The sequence below is a fragment of the Dipodomys merriami genome, unplaced genomic scaffold, assembly GCF_024711535.1.
Source record: "Dipodomys merriami isolate MVZ:Mamm:240054 unplaced genomic scaffold, mDipMer1.0.p SCAF_2, whole genome shotgun sequence".
Taxonomy (NCBI): Eukaryota; Metazoa; Chordata; class Mammalia; order Rodentia; family Heteromyidae; genus Dipodomys; species Dipodomys merriami.
Genome location: NW_027203381.1, coordinates 59,397,742 through 59,418,291, shown reverse-complemented (window position 1 = coordinate 59,418,291; position 20,550 = coordinate 59,397,742). Strand labels below are relative to the sequence as shown.

At 41.5% G+C, this 20,550-nt stretch overlaps 1 protein-coding gene across 2 annotated transcripts in view; it reads right to left on the bottom strand.

The window, feature by feature from the left end:
- Positions 1–2,420: 2,420 nt before the first annotated feature.
- Positions 2,421–20,550, bottom strand: part of Senp2 (SUMO specific peptidase 2) — a 44,372-nt gene continuing 26,242 nt past the window's right edge. For both annotated transcript variants that reach the window (XM_070029757.1, XM_070029758.1), the window contains 6 exons: positions 18,856–18,987; positions 16,684–16,887; positions 15,874–15,953; positions 9,527–9,611; positions 6,839–6,934; positions 2,421–3,720 (listed from right to left, as the gene is read on the bottom strand). In XM_070029757.1, coding sequence (XP_069885858.1) covers positions 3,658–3,720; positions 6,839–6,934; positions 9,527–9,611; positions 15,874–15,953; positions 16,684–16,887; positions 18,856–18,987 — 660 coding nt within the window. In that variant the 3' untranslated portion in view covers positions 2,421–3,657. The remainder of the gene's footprint in view (positions 3,721–6,838; positions 6,935–9,526; positions 9,612–15,873; positions 15,954–16,683; positions 16,888–18,855; positions 18,988–20,550) is intronic.

Here is a 20,550-nt window from a genome sequence, read left to right as displayed (position 1 = left end):
TCAAAGATCCCAAATGGTGGATTATTCAGCTCTGGGCTGGGCAGCACCGGCAGAGGCCACCCTTCACACCCATCCCATCTCACCTCCCCATGCATTGATGGTACCCATTGAGAATATGTCCCATAATTTCATGGTCTCACACCTCACTAGGCTTGGCAGTTAGGCCCAAACATCTCTCTTGCCCTGTCAGTTTACCCCAATTCTGCCCATGCAATTCTTATCAACAAGTGACCATTGAGTTTGGAGAGACTGAGTTGCAGGTCCAGCACAAAGGGAAAACAATAATACCACAAAGAAAGGAACTGATAAGAGGGGCCAAAGTGCCAGAGGCTCACACCTGTAATCCTAGCCATTCAGAAGGCTGAGTCCTGGAGGATCACAGTTCTGCTACCTGGGGTAAAGTGTCTGCAAGACTCCATCTCCAATTAACCAGCAAGATGCTGGACTGGAGGCATGGTCAAGTGGTAGAGCACCAGCCATGAGCAAAAAAAGCTGAGCAAGACTTGAGGTTCAGTTCAAGGCCTAGTACCAGAGCATGTGGACGTGCACACATATACACTTGCATGCATGCGTACACACACACAAGCTGAATATGGTGGTACATGTGTAATTCTAGCACCCTGGAGGTTGAATTAAGGGAATGGCAAGTTTGAGATTTGGGCTACATAGTGATCTGGAGACCACCTTGGGGCCTTGTTTCAAAAGGAAAAAAAAAAAATGTAATGACCCATAATCTGCTTTAGTAAGTGGTCTTAAATCTTTTTGTACTATTATAAAGGTGATATGCATAGGGGCTACAGTTACATAAGTCAACTAAAGAGTACAGTTATTTTTGGACAATGAGCAAGTAGTCTTAAAAATTGTGTGTGTGCGTGCATGTGGATATGGGATTTAAATTCTGGACCTGGTCACCGTCACTTAGCTTTTTCCCTCACAGCTGAAGCTCTACAACTTAATCTACAGCTCCACTTCTGCTTTTATGATGGTTAATTGGAAATAATAATCTCATGGACTTTACTGCCCTCAGCTTCTTCACTGCAAATTTTCCCAGGGGCATGAACCATTAAGAAAAAAAAAATCACTGGTTCTACCTAATATTGCTTACGACACAATAGCTATTATTTTCTTTATCTCCTGACAGCTACTTTAGCTGGTACTGGTTTAAACTCAGGGGCTCATGCTCATTCTACTTGTTTTCTCTCAGCTGGTGCTCTACTAGTCGAGCCATACCTCCAGTGTGGCTTTACGATATTAATTGGAGATGGGAGTCTTGCTTTTCTGCCGAGGCTGGATTTGAATGTTGATCCTCTGGATCACAGCCTCCTGGGTAGTTAGGATTACAAGTGTGAGCCACCAGCACCCAGCTACTTGACCACTTTTCTCATAGGCAGTTTGAATATAAAAGTTGTTCTGTCAACACATCTTTGCACTCAGAGGGAAATGTCAGTGTCTAGAGAAACCATTGTCTGTAGCATGTTACTGTCAACTAAAGAATTCAGATAAGAGAGTGGCACTCCAGCTCAACACGACCCACTCATCAAGCTTATTAAGAGCTCCCCTGAAGGGGCTGGGAAGGTGGCTCAGTGGTAGAGCGCTTGCCTTGCATGCCTGAGGCCCTGGGTTCGATTCCTCAGCACCACATAAGCAAAAAGAAAAAAGCCGGAAGTGGCGCTGTGGCTCAAGTGGTAGAGCGCTAGCCTTGAGCTGAAGAGCTGAGGGACAGTGCCCAGGCCCAGAGTTCAGGCCCCATGACCGGACCCAAAAAAAAAAAAAAAGAGCTCTCCTGAAGAGTACATGTGAATAGTTAAGTCATTTCTAAGAAGTTTCTCGGGCTGGAGCATGACGCACAAACCCACAGTACTGTCAAAAAAAAGTCCTTCAAATACATTCACTCTAGAATCACTGGGGCAGAATCCAAGCTGCCATTCAAATAGTCCTTACCCAACCTGGACCAAATTAACTTCAGCGGGGTCTTAAATCCTCAGCTAAAATACTTCGACGCTTGGAGAACCAGGATTTAGTTTAGTGTAGCCCAGTCGACCTCTGGCTTTTTCTGGCTGTTCTAGTTGTCCAAGCCTAGAGCTCACTAGTCCAGTCTAGAAGGCCCACGAAAAGGATCAAAGATGCAGGAGTGGGCTCCAACCTTGGCACAATCAGCTCTTCCCTAAGGCATCGCCTCATGGTCTCTGGTCTGGCCACCAGGAGGCAGAGCAGCTTCACACCATGTATCAAGACCCTAGCACGTGTCAGAGAAAATAGCTCAACCAGGTTACCTCTGCAATCAGCAGCCAGGAATTGGAGGTGGCAGGAGTGGAGATTTGAACCTACACATGTGCAATTTTTCCAGTTTACCCCTTGCTTTTATGTGCAGAACAAGTTCAGATGGTTGAAGCAGGAGAAGAATGAGAATCATGTCAGCATTTAGGTTCTGCCAGACAACCTTTTATTACATCAGAAAAGCAACACTAGGCACTAGATCTTGCAAAATATGTTTTCTGACCAACTCTAAACTTTCTGAAAATAAAAATGTATAACCACATTTGTAAGGATTTTAATGAACAAAAAAAGTTAAATACAAACTCTTATATGCAAAATAGAATTTTGTATAACTGGCAACCTCAGAGCCAAGTTCTAAGTCTTCTTCAGATTGTGGTGGGGGTGGAGTGAGAGGATGGTAATGAGTACAAAACTTAATTTCAGCTTAATATATATTAAAACAAAAACTCTGAGGAAACATAGCTTTACATTGAATAGCAACTTTTGAAATAACCAGCTCAGGAGAGCTCTTGCAATTCTGAGGTTTCTATTCAACCAGACTTGGGACAAAAATGAAGATTTGGGGCTACAGTTACTCTGAATCCAGTTTCAACAGTGAGCCAGGTCAGCTTAGTTCCAGGAAGGAAATCTTCTTTTAAATGATGGTGACACTCCTGAAGGTGCATGTGTGGACAGCCAGCGTTCCTGGGCCATGTTTCCATGACAATGTGCCAACGTCATAGTATCTGGCTTCCTCAAAAGGCAACCAGATCCTGCACACAGTATTCGCATTTCTTCTGGCATTTTCAAGCCTCAAAAAAAAAAAAAAAAAAAAAAAGGACCCCTAACTTCAAGTTGGCAGTAACTACTCCAGCGTTAAAGAAGTTAATAAAACTTCCTTCCTCCTTCTGCTGACATCCCTTTCGATCTTCAGCAAGGAGTGGCAGTTTGATTAACACTTCTTTCAGAAATAAATAGTTCAAACGAGTTAACTGTAAAAGAGCAAATGGCAAATGGCCACTGCTCTATGTTTGCAAATGAATGAGAAAAAGAATATAACTGAACAAACACACAGGAAAAAACAATTCATAGAATAAGTCTTGCTTCTCCCACATTCATAGGGAAATAATTCTTTAAAACAAACAAATAAAAAATGTCAATTAGGTTTGTTCTTGTGTGGGTTGAGCAGTCCACGGCTCTGAGCAGGCGCAGCCTTGCAGAGAGGGTTGCAAGCAGCTCCTCTACCCTGTCGGGACTCGGGCGAGGGCCTTCATGCACTTTTGACAGCTCAGTACCTGTGCGAACAGAAATGAGGTGGGACTTTTTAACCCACGATGCATGAGGTATATGGAAATGTCCATGGAAGAACCACCAGCAGCAAGAGGACCAGGCAGGGCACTGTCACAGCAACTGCTGATGGAGGATCTCCCACACCATCTTCTTCCGGAAGAGAGGCATCTGGTGCTGTAAGAATCCCCAACATAATATTACACACTGATGTGCATATTGCCACAATCCTGATGTAAATAAAGTAGGATGCCAATGCCCTGTATATCGGCACTGACATTTTCATACTGTGGTATGAAACAAGGCATGGGGGTTTTTGTGTGCTGTCCGTTTTTGAGATGGGGTCTCACTATGTAGCTCAGCCTAGCTTGGAACTATGTAGCCTAGGCTGGCCTCAAACTTCCTTTTTTTTGGGGGGGGGGGTCAGTCAGGGAGGCTGAACTCTGGGTCTGGGCACTGTCCCTCAGCTCTTCAGCTCAAAGCTAGCGCTCTACCACTTGAGCCACAGTGCCACTTCTGGCTTTTTTCTTTTTGCTTATGTGGTGCTGAGGAATTGAACTCAGGGCCTCATGCATGCAAAGCAAGCATTCTACCACTGAGCCAACTTCCCAGCCCTGGCCTCAAACTTTCAATCCTGTCTGCCTCCTGACTGCTAGGATTGTAGATGCTACTACACACAACTTAATGTATACAATTACATTTTACAGACCATAAGCATTTTACATGTTAAAAACCAAAGCAAGATTCAAATGATACAATATAATACAATTTGACAGTAAAAATATGTACCCCAGATGGAAATGTCCAAGTTATGGCCTAATGGGTAATTTTACTACTTACATGTACTTTCAAAACATTTATTTTTTTTCAGTCATGAGGCTTGAACACTGGGCCTGGGACTGTCCCCGAGCTCCTCAGCTCAAGGCCAGCGCTCTACCACAGCCCACTTCCAGTTTTCTGGTGGTTAATCAGAGATAAGAGTCTCATGGCCATTCCTGCCCTGGCTGGCTTTGAACCTCGATGAGATCTCAGCCTCCTGAGTAGCTAGGATTATAGGTGTGAGCCACTGGCACCTGGCTTCAAAACATTTTAAAAAGTGGGGGGAGGGGGGGAGGGAGAGAGAGACCTTTAGTAGTTAGGGGTATGGTTCAACAGAAGGAAAAAGGTACTTTTCTAGGGGCTGGGAAGGTGGCTCAATGGCAGAGTGCTTGCCTTGCATGCATGAGGCCCTGGGTTCTATTCCTTAGCACCACATAAACAAAAAAGGCCAGAAGTGGTGCTGTGGCTCAAGTGGTGTAGAGCACTAACCTTGAGCTGAAGAGCTGAGGGTCAGTGCCCAGGCCCAGAGTTCAGATCCCACAACCAACAATAAATAAATAAATAAAGTACTTCTCTAGCATTTGACAGTCCCTTCAATCCCAAACACTGCAAAAAACCCCAAAAACTTCTCTCCCTGAAATCTCATAAGGACCAGACAATTATCAATTCTTTGCTATTTATACTTAGCATCATCAAAGAATATGATATTAAACAAGTGACTGGCACATGCCTATAATCAACTAGTATACTCAGGAGGCAGAAGTAGGAGGATCATAAGTTTGAGGAAAAAGTACAACAGGAAGCTGTCTCAAAAGAAAAAGTCCGGTCCGGTGGCTCACACCTGTAGTCCTAGCTACTCTAAAGGCAGAGATCTGAGGACTGAGGTTTAAAGCCAGCCCAGGCAGGAAAGTTCATGAGACTCTTAACTCCAGTTAACCACAGAAAATAGGAAGTGGCACTGTGGCTCAAAGTGGTAGAGCACTAGCCTTGAGCTGAAGTGCTCAGGGACAGTGCCCAGGCCCAGAGTTCAAGCCCTACAACTGACAAAAAAATAAAATACAAACAAAAATGCTGAAGGCATAGCTCAAGTGGTAGAGTGATAGCCTACCATACAAGAAACCCTGGGTTCAATTTCCCAGAAATGCTAAAAAAGATTAAGATGTTGTACTTAATATATTATTACTTTTACTGATAATCACTGCAGTAAAACACCAACAGTAAAACACAAGACAACATCCAAACTACCTGCAACTCAACTGTCACCTCCACTTATGATTTTTTTGAGGAAATCCAAAGTTCACACCCTAAGATATCCATGATGAATCATAAACAGCTTGATATACTACCAGTGAGTTTCTAGCAGGTATACGAGGCAAAAAAAGTCATGATTTAAATAGTTCAAAACATCTATTAAAACTGTACATTTATTTATTTTTTGGTTGGTTGTGAGGCCTGAACTCTGGGCCTGTGCGCTGTTCCTAAGCTCCTTAGCTCAAGGCTAGCATTCTACCCCTTGAACAACAGCACCATTTCCATTTTTTTTTCTGCTTTTGTGGTGCTAAGGAATCGAACCCAGGACCTCATGCATGTAAGGCAAGCACTCTATCACTGAGCCACCTTCCCAGCCCAAAAAATTGTACATTTCTTCTGATTAAAATGAGATTAACTAGTTAAATGCTTTTATTTTTATTAGAATTATATGACTTTAACGTAGACCCTAATTATTTCATGTTCCTCCAAAGCATGAAATGGAGTTTTCAGTTTTAATACTCAATAAATTCAGTACATCTCTACCAAACTGAAGTCTGATAATAAGGGGGAAAAAACATTTGGTGCCAGTTCTGGGGCTTAAGATCAGGGCCAGGGCACTGTCCCTAAGCATTTTTGATCAAAGCTAGCGCTCTACCACTTGGGCCACAGTGCCACTTCCAGCTTTTAGGGAATTAAGTGGAGATACATCTCCTGGACTTTCCTGCACAAGCTAGTGTTGGACCATGATTCTGTGAGAGCCACCAGTGCCTGGCAATGAGGAAAAAATTTTAGTAAGAGCTAATCTACAGCTACAAACAGAAATTCTCAAGAGTTTCTAGCATTCTTGAGTTTCCACCCAAATGTAGAGCCATGGAGAATCCAAACACTAAGCAGAACAAAGAGGAAAAGGATTCATGGTCCCATATCAAACCTGTGGCTTCTGCCCTTCTTTACAAAGCCTGACTTTGTCCTTGCTGTTACATATTCTCTTTTTAATAACAGTTAATACACAGAAATAACAGTAATACGCAGAACACTGCAATTCACAGACAAGCTAATTATCCCATCAATCAACAAAGATAGATGCCCTGACCAGCCCTAATTCTGACAAGAGCAGGGTAATGCCTGAGATTCATAGCAATCACACTGTAGTGGAGCAAGTACTTAACTGAGAACCAGTGCCAGGCACTGACAAAATGTTTCACGAGGAGGACACTTCACTTACCTGCGTAAATGTGATAGGCTTGTCCCTAGAAATATAATCTGCATATTTACAAGTAAACATTCCACAATCACTCCCATTCAATTGTTGAGGAATCTCCTAAAATTATAAAACCAAAAGGAAGAAAGGGAAAGAATATCACTTAATACAAATTTCTTAGACGTTCCTAAGTATCACTGTAGTAAAATAGTGTGATAAAGGTATATGCTAAATCTGTTACTACATATATATACACAATTAATTTCATCCATGTAACGTAAAAAAAAACAATGTCATGGAATATGTGACTATGTAGAAAATATTTTATAAAAGATAAAAGCAAGTAGAAGTTCTATCTCTTAAGGAAAATAAACCAAGGGTTGGGGATTCAGCTGACAGGTAACAAGCATACATGAGTTCCTAGAGCTGAAAAGAAAAACAGGACAAGAAACTCAACTGGAAGATATATTTCCAAAAATGGGAATGCTAGTCCAAATTATTTCAGAAGCAGTAGTCAACTGTAAAAAGGGTTAAGTGTGGTTGGGAATGTGGCTTAGTGATAGAGTGCTTGCCTAGCATGCATGAAGCCCTAGGTTTGATTCCTCAGTATCACATAAACAGAAGCCAGTAGTGGCTGGTGGCTCAAGTAGTAGAATGCTAGCCTTGAGCAAAAGAAGCTCAGGGACAGTGACCAGGCCCTAAGTTCAAGCCCCAAAACTGGCAGAAAAAAAAGGAGGGGGGGTTAAGTGTAGGTGAATCTGATATGCTTAAAATACAACTAACCATCCTACTTCAATATACAATGACTAACTTCCAGCCAGATGGACTGCTTGAAACCCCCGTAGTTTTAAGCAGCGCAGAGAAAGGCCTCTGACAGCTTTAAGCAACAAGGACACTGGCTTGATGCTCAGTTCTGTCCCTGAGGCAGAAACAGAACTTGAAGCAAAGCAGCTGGAAGAGCAAGGTGAGTGAAAGGTAGTTCCATACCTACATAGACCCCTAGGCATGGACGGTCTCATCTCAGAAAGTTCTTTACAAACCTGAGCTGCCAGTCATAAGAAGTACCAGACAGTAAGAGCCCACCACTGAACAACATACTTGACAATAACTCCATTGTCATTCACAAAAATACAGTTTAAAGGCTAGGTTTTTAGCACAGGTGGTAGAACACTCGTTTAGTAAACATAAGACTCAAAACCTTAGAACCACAAATAAATAAATATAAGAAATGCAGTTGATTGTTGGAAGAAAAGATGGAAGCGGCACACTATTCACAATGTGCTATATTTCCTATACTTTTCTCCCAAAGCTAGTACTCTTGAGTGGACAGAACCACAAAGTCTAATGTAGAAAGAATGTTTTATTACACTTCCCATACCAGAACCCAGTATTTATCCTCTTAGACTCCACTTCTATTTGTCCTTTCCTCAAGAAATTTCAAGATCTCACTTTCAAATTGTTTAATTTGGAAATGAAAATGTTCTTAGATGAAGATAGTTGAGCTTTTATATTCAGGTTAAGACTAAAACTGAATTCATGTTACTTGAAGGGATGCCAATAGGACTCAAAGATGGTAATATTTGCAAACCCTGAGTTGAGATTTCAATCTAGTGAGAGACAAAAGTACATTTAAAATCAGCATGCTTGAGTGTTGATTCATAACATGCGACCCCACAACCTAACAAACCACCAGATAAATTTTGGGCAAAAACTTTAAACTTTTTTAGCATTAACCAGGAAAAAATTAGCTGACTTAGAATTACTGTTCTGTTTTTCACGTCTATGGAAGATATGCTATAGATATGTAGGAATTCAGCTTGACATGACCACAACCATCTTGAGTGATAACCATCATAATTTCCTCTGAATTTTTCTCCCACAGTTTTCCAGCACACCTATAAATAGCTGAAAACACTGGAGTGGTATGTAGAGCTTCACAACTCTGTTGGAGCATTAAGTACAAGGAATGTGCCTGAAGTCTTTGATATTAGCTCCAGATAATTCTGGATTTGAGTTAGCCATTTGTGTCCTAATCCCTTTGTAAGTTCTTCTTTCCACCCAAACCATGGAGTTCCAAGGGTCTTTTTGCCACCTAGGACAATGCTTCTGTCAGTAAGACACCAATAAATTGCACTCTGTACAATCTGGATTGCTTGTACATATATTTGTGTGTGCGCGCGCGCATGCGCAAGTGCATGCACTTGCATGTATGCCAGTACTAGGACTTGAACTTAGGGCCTTGTGCTCTCACTTAAGCTTTTTCACTCCAGGCTGGCCCTCTACCACTTGGGCCATACCTCCTGTAGCTTCTTTAGTCTCATAGCACTGTTGGGCCCGTTCTCAAGCTGGTGACTGCATTTTCCTGGTTAATATTTATATTTGAAACAAAAAGAAAAAAAAAGAAGCAACTATTTTGGTTAAATTAATGACTAAAATTTCAGAAGTAACACTTAAGTAACATCTTAAGTAACATTTAAGATCCATGCTTTAGGATTAAGGTTTTAGTTCAGAGGTACATTGCTGTTTAACACAAATGAGGCCCTAAGGTCAATTCTCAGTAACAGCAACAACAACAAAGAACAAATGATGTACTTTAGGAGAGAATGGGAATGATTGAAGTAAAGGAAAGAAGAAGAAATAGTATGAATAATATGGTACTTTCCAGTAAATGTAACAAAGTCAGTCAAATAGAGATTAATGATCATCACTTACATGTGACTTCACGCTGTAGTGGGTCCACTCTAAAAGATTTAGATCAACATTTCTTTTGGTCTTACTTTCATCCTGTAGATACTGACTAAAGAAAACAAAACAAAAAGAATGTATTGCCAAACCCCGGCAGAGAGACCATGATTACAAAAGACTCTGTGCTGTTTCACAAATATACCATTTTCAAACCCATGCTCATTCCACTCTTCAAAATTGTGACTGCTAGGGGCTGGGAAGTTGGCTCAGTGGTAGAGCGCTTGCCTTGCATGCATGAGGCCCTGGGTTCGATTCCTCAGCACCACATAAGCAAAAAGAAAAAAGCCAGGAGTGGTGCTGTGGCTCAAGTGGTAGAGCGCTAGCCTTGAGCTAAAGAGCTGAGGGACAGCACCCTGGTCCAGAGTTCAGGCCCTACAACCGGATCCCCCCCCAAAAAAAAAATTATCTTATTCAGCAAACCAGGTATCTTAGTTCTTACCCTTCTTTGCATATAAAATAAGGCTGCATTGGAATACAAAAACTACTATTAATGGGAGCAATAATGTCCCCAAAGGGATTAAAAACTGGCCCCTAAAAGGTAAAAAAGTCTGCTGGTCCCTGGTGGCTCATGCCCAGTATCCTAGCTACGTAGGAAGCTAAGATCTGAGCTAAGATCAGAGGATTGCAGAAAGTTGTTAAGACTCTTATCTTCAATTAACCACCAAAAGCCAGAAGTAGAGTTGTGGCACAAGTGGTGGAGTGCAGCAGTTTTGTAATAAATATCTTTTCCTGCCTGAATACCATGTGTTGCTCTCTTCATCAGCTACCTAATGAAACCTAGCTATTTAATATATCTTACATAGGGTTCCATGACTTGGATGGCAGGAATGGCAAAGTTCCTTCCACTTTTTTCCATTTCTGACCATCCCCTTTTCCACAAACTGAACTGCTGTGAGATGCCACGCAAGATTTTTCACCAATACCATTGCTGGCCTTCACATCCATGTCCGCGCACCACTTCTCTACTCTGATGAAACTACTCTCTACAAGTTCTCTGTTGCTCAGTCTCTCTCCAAATGTGGTGCCACGCCAGAGGGTTCCCATGGCCTTATTTGAAAGGCCAGGTCACCTCCAGAGCTGAGGACACTTGGTTTGGGGGCCTTGGCCATTCTCTCTAAATGGCCCTGCCATTTCTGCCTGGTCAGCTCTCCTTCACTCACCAGACTGACTCTCCCCCACTACTTTTAATGGTGTGCTATGAGTCATACCTAAGCCGGGAAACCCCTCTGAAATGCCTCCTAAGCTCCCTGGAAAGCCAGAGCACCCATTTTTTTATGTCATTCTCAGATGTAGACAGTTTTTGCCATTGCAATGGTAAATGTCAGAAGTCTGTTTACTTTCAGGCTCTCTTTGCTCTCGCTCTCTCTCTCTCTCTCTCTCTCTCTCTCTCTCTCTCTCTCTCTCTCTGCCAATCATGTCCAACTTTCCCTCTCTCTTCCTTTCTCTCTCTCTCTCTCTCTTTCTCCAACCTTTTGGCTTGTACCCTGAAGAGTGCAATGCAGGCTGGGTCCTGGGGCCCCCTCTACTTCCCTCTCAAAGGCTAGCCACTCTAGGTTTCAAAGTTTTCAGTTTCCATATGTTGAGGTTTTCTTTGCCTGACCTCTGTCTCACTAAGCCCTTCACCTCTGCCTCCCAATCATCTCCTCTAGAAAGGTAACTTTGTCTTATAGTTCAATCTCTCTCTCTCTCTCTCTCTTTTTCCTTGAGAGCACCCACACTCTTAAGAGGGTGCCTTTCCTTTCTGCTTCTTTGTCTGCTTGTTTGCTAATTCAATAAAACTCCACCAAGTTTTCTTACTATCATGACTTGTGCAGAAATTTGTATCATGAGTTCACCATCTTGGCCACATGGTGGGTTAAGGGTTTGGCTATCTGACCTTCCCCTTCCTCCAAGCTTACTATTCCTCCACCCACTTATTCTAATGTGCCTTGCTAACAAGTTGCTGCCTCTTTTCACAGGCCCTGGAAATGAGGCCCTACCATAAAAGACATCTTTGTAAGCAAAGATGTCTAAACATATTGTCAAAATTTTTGGGTTCTGAGTTTTGACTTTTTTGTTTGGTGTTGCCTATTCTAGCACTGACCACGTGGTTCTCAACTATTGGGCAAAATAATGCCATCCTACTGCTGGAATTCCAAGAGTCTATAGCCGTTATTCATTTTTATACACTGTAAAACTCAATGTGCACAGTGTGTGTGTATGTCTGTGTCTGTGTACACTTGTTATCTAGCATTGTAATCAAGTTATGTGGCTTAAATGGTCTGAGATTCCTGAAGTTGTTCAGTTTGGATTTGTAGTTCAGCACCAGCCAGTCTACATGTAGTCCAGATCCAGTCCATCTCTTCCATCCTGGGAGACAACCTCACTCCAGCCAAGACCATCCTGACTACCTCCACCATGGTAAAAGTAGATTAGACTCCTGCTTGACTCTATCACATACGGCTGATTCCTGGTGAAACACTGCTTTGGATTTGCAAAGCCTAAGACTCTTGTGTGACATTCTTTCTGTAATATTAGATTTATAAATTTTACCAAGCCTGACCTGGAAAAGGCTGGCTATGTTGTTATGCTAGTGAAACAGGTGGAGGCCAGGAGAGCCTGTTGTGAACTTTGGTTAACTTAAGCATAATTAGGGTCACCAGAAATCTGTGCTAAAACTCTTATCACATCTAACAAGTTTTGTCATTGAAGAATATTTGTTGGTCAATTCTTGATAAGGAGGAGGTAAGCTCTACTTATTTCTATTTGATCTCCTTGTTGCTTTAATTGGAAATAATAAAGGGATTTCGTGGCAAAGATTGCAGTTCAAAGCCAGCCCAGGCAGAAAAATCCGAGACTCCATCTCTCAACTAACCAGCAAAGAGCCAGGCTGGAAGCATGGCTCAAGAGACTCTTACCTCTAATTAACCAGCCAAACACTGGAAGTAGTTCTGTGACTCAGAGTAGGAGAGTGCTAGCCTCGAGCAGAAGTGCTCAGAAATAGTACCCAGGCCTTGAGTTCAAAGCCCATGATGCCAACTAGGACAAGCCATACCAGCAACAAGCACCTAGACCCCTGGGACTCAGCCAATCCAGGGAACAAGGAACCATAGAGAAGAGTAAGAGGAGATGATGTCATATCAGCCACTTTGTGCCTGCCCTTTCAAAATTAACCAGAGCCAAAAGGTCAATAAAGTAAGAAGCCTACCCATCTAATGTCCATACCGGTCTACCTTCCAACAGGACAGGAATTTATATTCTTGCCTTTGTTAATTGATACATAGTCACCAGATATAAGAAGTAGCTAGGGACATTTCTACCAACTTCAGGACAGCCTGGAATGCAGGAGATAAGAACTAGCCATTCTAGCCAAGTCATTCTATCTTTAATTTTCTGCCCTGAACCTTTCCTTCTTCTTGCTGTTTGTGTGCTCTCTAGTATTTTTTTTTTTTTTTTGCCCAGCCCCTCCCTGCCTCATGAGACTTCTTTCAGACTTCATTCAAGGACTACCACCAAGGGATAATTGCTACCTTCTCCCAGAGGGGACCACATCTCCGCCTTTTACCCCTAATGTCAACACCTCTTGCCAGCAGGAAGTAGCCAGAGAGAATCTGTGCCCTTTTTCATAATTACCAAAAGGCTGGAAGGTAAGGACTGCCTAGGGCCAGGCAGTACCTGTGCAGACACCTCTCCACCTCTCGGCTGTTTCTGCCCAGTAACTGTGTTACGTAGGTAACTGGCATACCAGAAAACAATCACCTCCCCCTCCTGCTAGGTCTCATCATGGGCTACCCCTGGTCATACCTCCAATTGGACCAGGCCCTAAGTTCACATCTTTCCCCAACCTGGCCACACCTCTTCCCCTTCCGGGCCTTCCCCTCCCTGGCCTAGATAAGTCCTGGCCTGGGGTGGGTCTCCCCCTTTCAGTTATGCCTCTCCACCATGCACAGTGGGGGCAGCAGTTCAGTAAATAAACATCTTTTCCTGCCTGAATACCACGTGGCAATCTCTTCATCAGCTACCTAAATGAAATCTACCTACATAGTATACCTTACACCTATCTCAACCTCTTCCCTAAACTTTCTTTCTTGTGCCAGTATTAGGACTTGTAGGGCCTCACACAGTCACTTGGCTTTTTCACTCAAGGCTGGTAGCCACACCTCTGTTTCTGGCTTCCTACTGTTAACTGGAAATAAGAATCCCTTGGATTTATCTTCTTTGGCTGGCTTTGAATCATGACCCTCAGACCTCAGCTTCCTGAGTAGTCCTGAGTAGCTAGGATTACAGGCATGAGCCACTAGAACCAGCTTATACTTTCTAGTTAAGGTAAACAACCATAAATATAGAAGATCTTCTAAAGTGCTGGAGATATAGTTTAGTACAAGAGCAGCTACCTTGCATGTTTGATTCTGAGTTCGATCTCCAGCACAAGAAAAATAAAGGATATTATACACCAAAATAACATTGGGAAAAAAGAGAAATGAGCTACTATTAATGACTTTTTTTTATTAATGACTTTTTAAATAAGATTAATTTAGAAGGAATGACATTGTTGAAAAAGAAATGTAGTCTTTACCTAACTTACATAACTGTAACCCCCTCTGTACATCACCTTTTTAATAATTTAAAAGAAATAAGTTGACTGTGATGATGGTAACAAAATAAATACACTAAAAGCCATTGATTTGTAAGAAAAAAAAAAAGATTCATTTAGTATTATTTTCATCCTTACAAAAATTAAAGGCAGGACTGGGAAGGTGGCTCAGTGGTAGAGTGCTTGCTTCCAGGCATGAGGCCCTGGGTTCCTCAGCACCACATAAGCAGAAAAAGCCAGAAGTGGCGCTGTGGCTCAAGTGGTAGAGAGATAGACTTGAGCTGAAGAGCTGAGGGACAGTGCCCAGGCCCAGAGTTCAGGCGCACGACCAGCAAAAAAAATATAAATAAATAAATAAATAAAGGCAGGGGTTGAAGCTTTAGCTCAGTGGAAGAGCACTTGGCCTCGCAAGTGCAAGACCCTGAGTTCAGTCCTCAGCTCTGGAAAAAAAAAAAAATTTAAAGCAGAAGCCTGTGTTTACTTCCAGTAAATATAAGAGGTTTACAGGGAAATTATCTTGCCAAGGTGCCCATTTACTGTGAAATTCACACAACCAATTTATACAGTTAAGAATACTGCTAAGAAATGGCTATGCTTTACAAGCAGTTTTTTGTAATTACCACAGAAGTTCCTTCTTCTGTGTGATTTTAGTTTCTGTAGTTTTAGGAATAAACAATTCCAAAGATCTTCTGTGTGTATATTACTATCAAGGCTTGAATTCAGGGCCTTGTGCTTTCATGCAGCTTTCTTGCTCAGATGGCAAACTTGAGCCACATCTCCAGTCATTGAGGACTGAACTACTGAGGAGTGAACTGCTATGTAGGTTCTCTACTACTTGAACTACAACTGAGTCCATTGGATATTTTTTGGCAGTGCTGGGATCTAAAATCAGGGTCTCATGCACACACACACAATAACGCTTTATTCAGCCATACAGAAAAACAAAATTATATCACCCACAGAAAAAAGAATTATAGGAGATCATTATGTTAGGTAAGATAAGATAGACTCAGAAAGAATTATCCCATGTTTCCTCTTATATATGGAATCTATGTTGAAAAAAAAGATCTGAAAGTAGAGAGAGGACTATCTGGCAGAAGGAAGGGGAACAGCAGGAGAGCCAAAAAGGAATCAGAGGAAGTAATGGGGAGGGTACAATATTTTTAAAGTATATCGTGTGTGTGTGTGTGTGTGTGTGTGTGTGTGTGTGTGTGTGTGTGTGTGTGTGTGTATGAAAATATCATAATGAAATTCACTTTAGACAGTTAATATTTCTAATAATTTTTAAATAATAAAAAGTATACACCTAACGTCAAAATCATATATCCAGCTGGTCACTAGTGGCTCATGCCTATAATCCTACCTACTCAGGAGGCCAAGATCTGAAGATCATGGCAGTTTGAAGCCAGCCCAGGCAATAAAGTCCTGTGTGATTCTATCTCCACCTATCCACTCAAAAACAAGACGTGGAGCTGTGGCTCAAAGTAGAGCATGAGTCTTGAGCAAAAGAGCTCAGGAGCAGTGCAAAATCCATGACTGAAGAAAAAGAAAATTATATAACCAAAATCATACATTTAAATAGATTTTAAAAAATTAAAATGATTAAACAAGCGAAAACAAAACAACAACAAAAACCAAAAGCCAATCACCATCCAGAGCTCTCTAGGATTAAACAGAAGGGCAATTATCTAACAAAGGTATAATAATAAAACACAGTGAAGTTTTTGCAGCCTGTACTTACAGGAGAATTTCACAGATCTTGCTGCCCTTTTGTCCCATAGAATCCAGATACTTAAGACACTTTTTTCTTAGGTCCACCACCTATAATGGGAAAATGCAACATACAGAAACATTATTTTGGGGGCAGTTTTTGAAACAAAGTCTTATTTCATAACTCAAGCTGGCCTCCAATTCACAGCCCTCCTCCTCAGCCTGCCCAAGTTTTGGGATTACAAATGTCTAGCCAGTAACATCTTAAACATTAGCCAAGATAAATATTTCATTTTCAAAAAAAAGAGGCATCTGTTTAAAAATTCATAAGTCAATATGAATGGATTTAGACATGATTTTTAGTAAGTTATAAAACAGCACAGAAAATATCAGTTTAATATTATATATTGCTTAAATTCTAAGATAAAGGCCTGGAAACATTTTCACCAAAACCTTAGTCATCCTTTCAATGTGGTGAGATTATTTTCCTTTCCTTCACCTTTCTATAATAAGCCTGTACCATCTTATAAACAAAACTAACTGAATAAACTCTGGTGTCGAAAATGAAAACTCTCCCAGTATAGAAACCATGTCTTCCAGCTTTCTATATTGTGTAACTCAGGACCTGAGGAGGGATTCTCTCAGGATGTCTTTCATACATACTGCTGGCCTTCCATTAGACATTTAAGACAATTGTCTGGGCTTGGGACTGTAGCTCAGTGAAACAGTGATTGTTTAGTATATTTGAGGTCCTAAGATCAACCCTAAGAAAAGGAAGGAGGGAGAGATGAGAGGGGAGGGGAGGATAGTCTGTATTTACTAATTAACCCTCTCAACTCACCACCAGGCTCCAATGTACCTTCCGATGAATAGGCACCAGAATAAGTTCTTGTTCAAAGAGATTTACCCCTTTGGTCCATCTTTTCACTGCTTGGTAACCCCCAGACTTTAATTTAGGATAGAAGAAAGTACTGAATGCATGAAGTGCTGGATAGCCTTGCTTTTTATTTCTTTCCACTAGAAGATTCATGTAAAAATTAATGACCTGTAAAACACCAAGAGAGTAAAAGTTGGAACCTGACAAGTGTATTATCAAAATTAAATTTATATTTGAATTAGTATGAATTAGAAAAGGATAGTACTAAAAGCAGATATAAGGAATGTCTATGCAAGAATACCAAAAAAATTAACTGAGCAAAATGGCAGAAATCGAAAGGAATAAAGAGCTGAAGATTTAGCTCAGTGGTAGAGCAACAGCCTAGTGCAAGACCTTAAGCTCAGTGCCTAGCATCATAAACTCCTCCTTCCACACCAAAAAAGGAAAAAAGAAATGTGATTGTGCTTTTGAAGAATAAGAGGAACATTTGTAAGGGCCACAGAGTTTGTGCAATAATAAAAGGGTGCATATAACTATAGGACATGAGAAATATGTAAAAAGAAATAGCTACAGAAACTGTCCCTTAATTTAAACATATTACATAGGAGATATCCCAAAATATTTATGGCATCTTTTGCATAATTTACGTTTCCCATATTTCCCATATTTTCTATGAAACAAAATAGTTGGGTTTTTTTTTTTTTTTTGGTTGGTCATTGAGCTTGAACTCTGGGCTATCCCTGGGAGCTATCCCTCTGCTCTTCAGCTCAAGGCGAGTGCTCTATTACTTGAGCCACAGCACCATTTCCGGTTTTCTAGTGGTTTATTGGAGATAAGAGTCGCATGGACTTTCCTGCCTGGGTTGGCTTTGAACCATGATCTCAGCCTCCTGAGTAGCTAGGAAAACAGGCGTGAGCCACCAGCGCTCAGCTGAAAAAAATAGTTTTAAAAGGATATATTTATTGGTAAGTAGGCCTGTGACATGGGGGGAGAAGGTGGAGAAGGATTTTAAAGGTAAAGGGAGAAAATGTAAGAACTGACCAAATGGAAAATTGGCAAGAACTAAGAGCTGGCTTTTTCCTGAACAGGCAAAGATACAAGTTACATCAGTCAAGTTTGTATAAGGCATGCTATAATTTGAACATATATGTTCCTATGCTGGATACAATATCCAATGTGACAGTACTAAGAGATGCACCCTTTGGAAAGTGAATACTATGCGTGCTTCACCCTGGTGGAAGGGAAAAGTGCTCTTATGAAAGGTGAAGGAAGAAGCCGGCTGCCAGTGGCTCACGCCTATAATCCTAGCTGCTCAGGAGGCTGAGATATGAGGATCGTGTTTCAAAGGCAGCCCAGGCAAGAAAGTCTGTGAAACTCTTATCTCCAATAAACCACCAGAAAACAGGAAGCGGTAGAGTGCTAGCCTTGAGCTGAAGAGCTGAAGGACAGCACTCAGGCCAAGAGTTCAAAGGCCACGATTGACAAAAAAGAAAGTTAAAGGAAGATAGCCATAGTCATTCTTGCCTTTTCCCATGAGTAAGTAGAGTGTGCTACCTTCCCACCATTATTGAAGCAAGGGACCTCACCAGACAATAAATGAATTGGTGGGTGCCTTAATCTTGGACTTTCTAGCCTCAATAACTTGGAGAAGTAAATTTCTATAGCTTATAAATTATCTATCTACACTGAGGTATTTTGTTACAGCAGTAGGGACAGTCTAGGACATCATTTAAATTAAAAAACAAAAACACTTTCCATTCACCTGGTGTGTCCTGGACTTATGAAAATGTAAATGGTGACTAACAAATGAAGGGATGCATAAGAACAGATGCAGAAGAGAGAACTGCTGTAGCAAATAGTAAGTAACAAGTTATTTAAGGTTCAGGATGCTTTTGCTCCAAGAAAAAGTAAATTAAGAATGTAGCTCAGTGGCCAAGCACTAGCATGTGCCATGTGCACATGCCTAGCATGTGCAATGGCTTGGGTTCAACTCCTAAAACTGGGGTGGTGGGAAGGCAAAACAAAAAATTACAACTAAAACTTGCTTTACCATCCTTTGGGTCAAAATTGCTTTGGTTATACATAGTAAATAGTTAAATGTAATGATAATCAAAGGAGAAATAAAAGACAACTTACCTCATCATTGAGCCAGTGATAGTTCTTTAAGGTTTGGATATCTCCCCGAGTAATTCTCAATTTGAAAGCACTACTTAGGATCTCATCCTGTGGGCCATGGCCTAGGGCATTATTGATTTCCTTTTCCATGTCCTGAATTAGAAAGTACAGAGGCTGCTACTTCAACTCAGAACTATTACCAAATATTGAATGTTTAAGACTAAAAAGAACAAACAAGTACAAAAAAAAACCAAACCAGGCATTGATAGCTCACACCTCTAATCCTACTCAGAAGGCTGATACTCAGAAGGCTGAGGATACTGGTTCAAAAGTAGACAAATCAGGGTTGGGAAGGTGGGTCAGTGGTAGAGCGCTTGCCTTGCATGCATGAGGCTCTGGGTTCGATTCCTCAGCACCACATAAGCAAAAAGAAAAAAGCCGGAAGTGGCACTATGGCTCAAGTGGTAGAGCGCTAGCCTTGAGCTGAAGAGCTGAGGGACAGTGCCCAGGGCCAGAGTTCAAGCCCCACGACCAGACCAAAAAAAAAAAAAGAAGAAGAAGAAGAAGAAGGGGGGGGGGGGAGGAGAAGGAGGAGGAGGAAAGAAAGAAAGAAAGAAAGAAAAAGAAGCCGGGCGCCAGTGGCTCATGCCTGTAATCCTAGCTATTCAGGAGGCTGAGGTCTGAGGATCCTGGTTCAAATCCAGCCTGGGCAGGAAAGTCCGTGAGACTCTTATCTCCAATAAAAACCACTAGAAAACCGGAAGTGGTGCTGTGGCTCAAGCAGTAGAGCACACGCCTTGAGCTGAAGAGCACAGGGATCGCGCCCAAGCCCAGAGTTCAAGCCCCACAACCGACCAAAACAAAGAAAAAGAAAAGTTTTTCATACCAGCAAACCTGAGAAAAACATACTAAGATTTACTAAAAAAGAGGATAAAATATTCAAATTTACAACTACAGAGAAGTCTTACTAGTAATGATCTCCTTATATGGCTTTATTATTCTAAAGAACTCTACAGACAAATGTATACAAATGTATAGTTAAGTACAAATCTGAACCTGTAAACTTCAACCAAAATTTATTTCATTCAATTATTTTTACTACTTTTTTTACTTGTATTTAATTTTGTTATTTATGGCTCTTTCTCAATTCCATGCCAAATATACTAAAACTACTCAAGACATTTATATTAATTAGAATCAACATTACCAAAAAAACAACAGAGGAGGGCCCAATCTGCAGGATCACCTACATAGGATTTTTAAGGTCAAGTGTCAGTGTCTCACATACATAATCCTATCTACTTTTGGAGACTGAGATTGGGAGAAGGATTATGGTTTGAGGACAGGCTGGGCAGACATGTTCCAGAGACCCCTTCTCAAAACAAAACAAGCACTGTACTAATAACCTGATTTCTGGAATGAAAATCACTTTGTGTAACAGGAAGGAAGGAAGGAAGGAAGGAAGGAAGGAAGGAAGGAAGGAAGGAAGGGAGGGAGGAAGGGAGGGAGGGAGGGAGGGAGGGAGGGAGGAAGGGAGGAAGGGCAGCCAGCCAGGCACTGGTTGATGGCTCATATCTATAATCATAGCTACTCAGGAGGCTAAGTTCTGAAGACTGCAGTTTGAAGCTAGCCTAGGCAGGCAAGTCTGTCAGACTCTTACTTCCAATTAGCCATCTGAAAAACTGGAAGCTAAGCTGTGGTTCAACGTGGTATGCT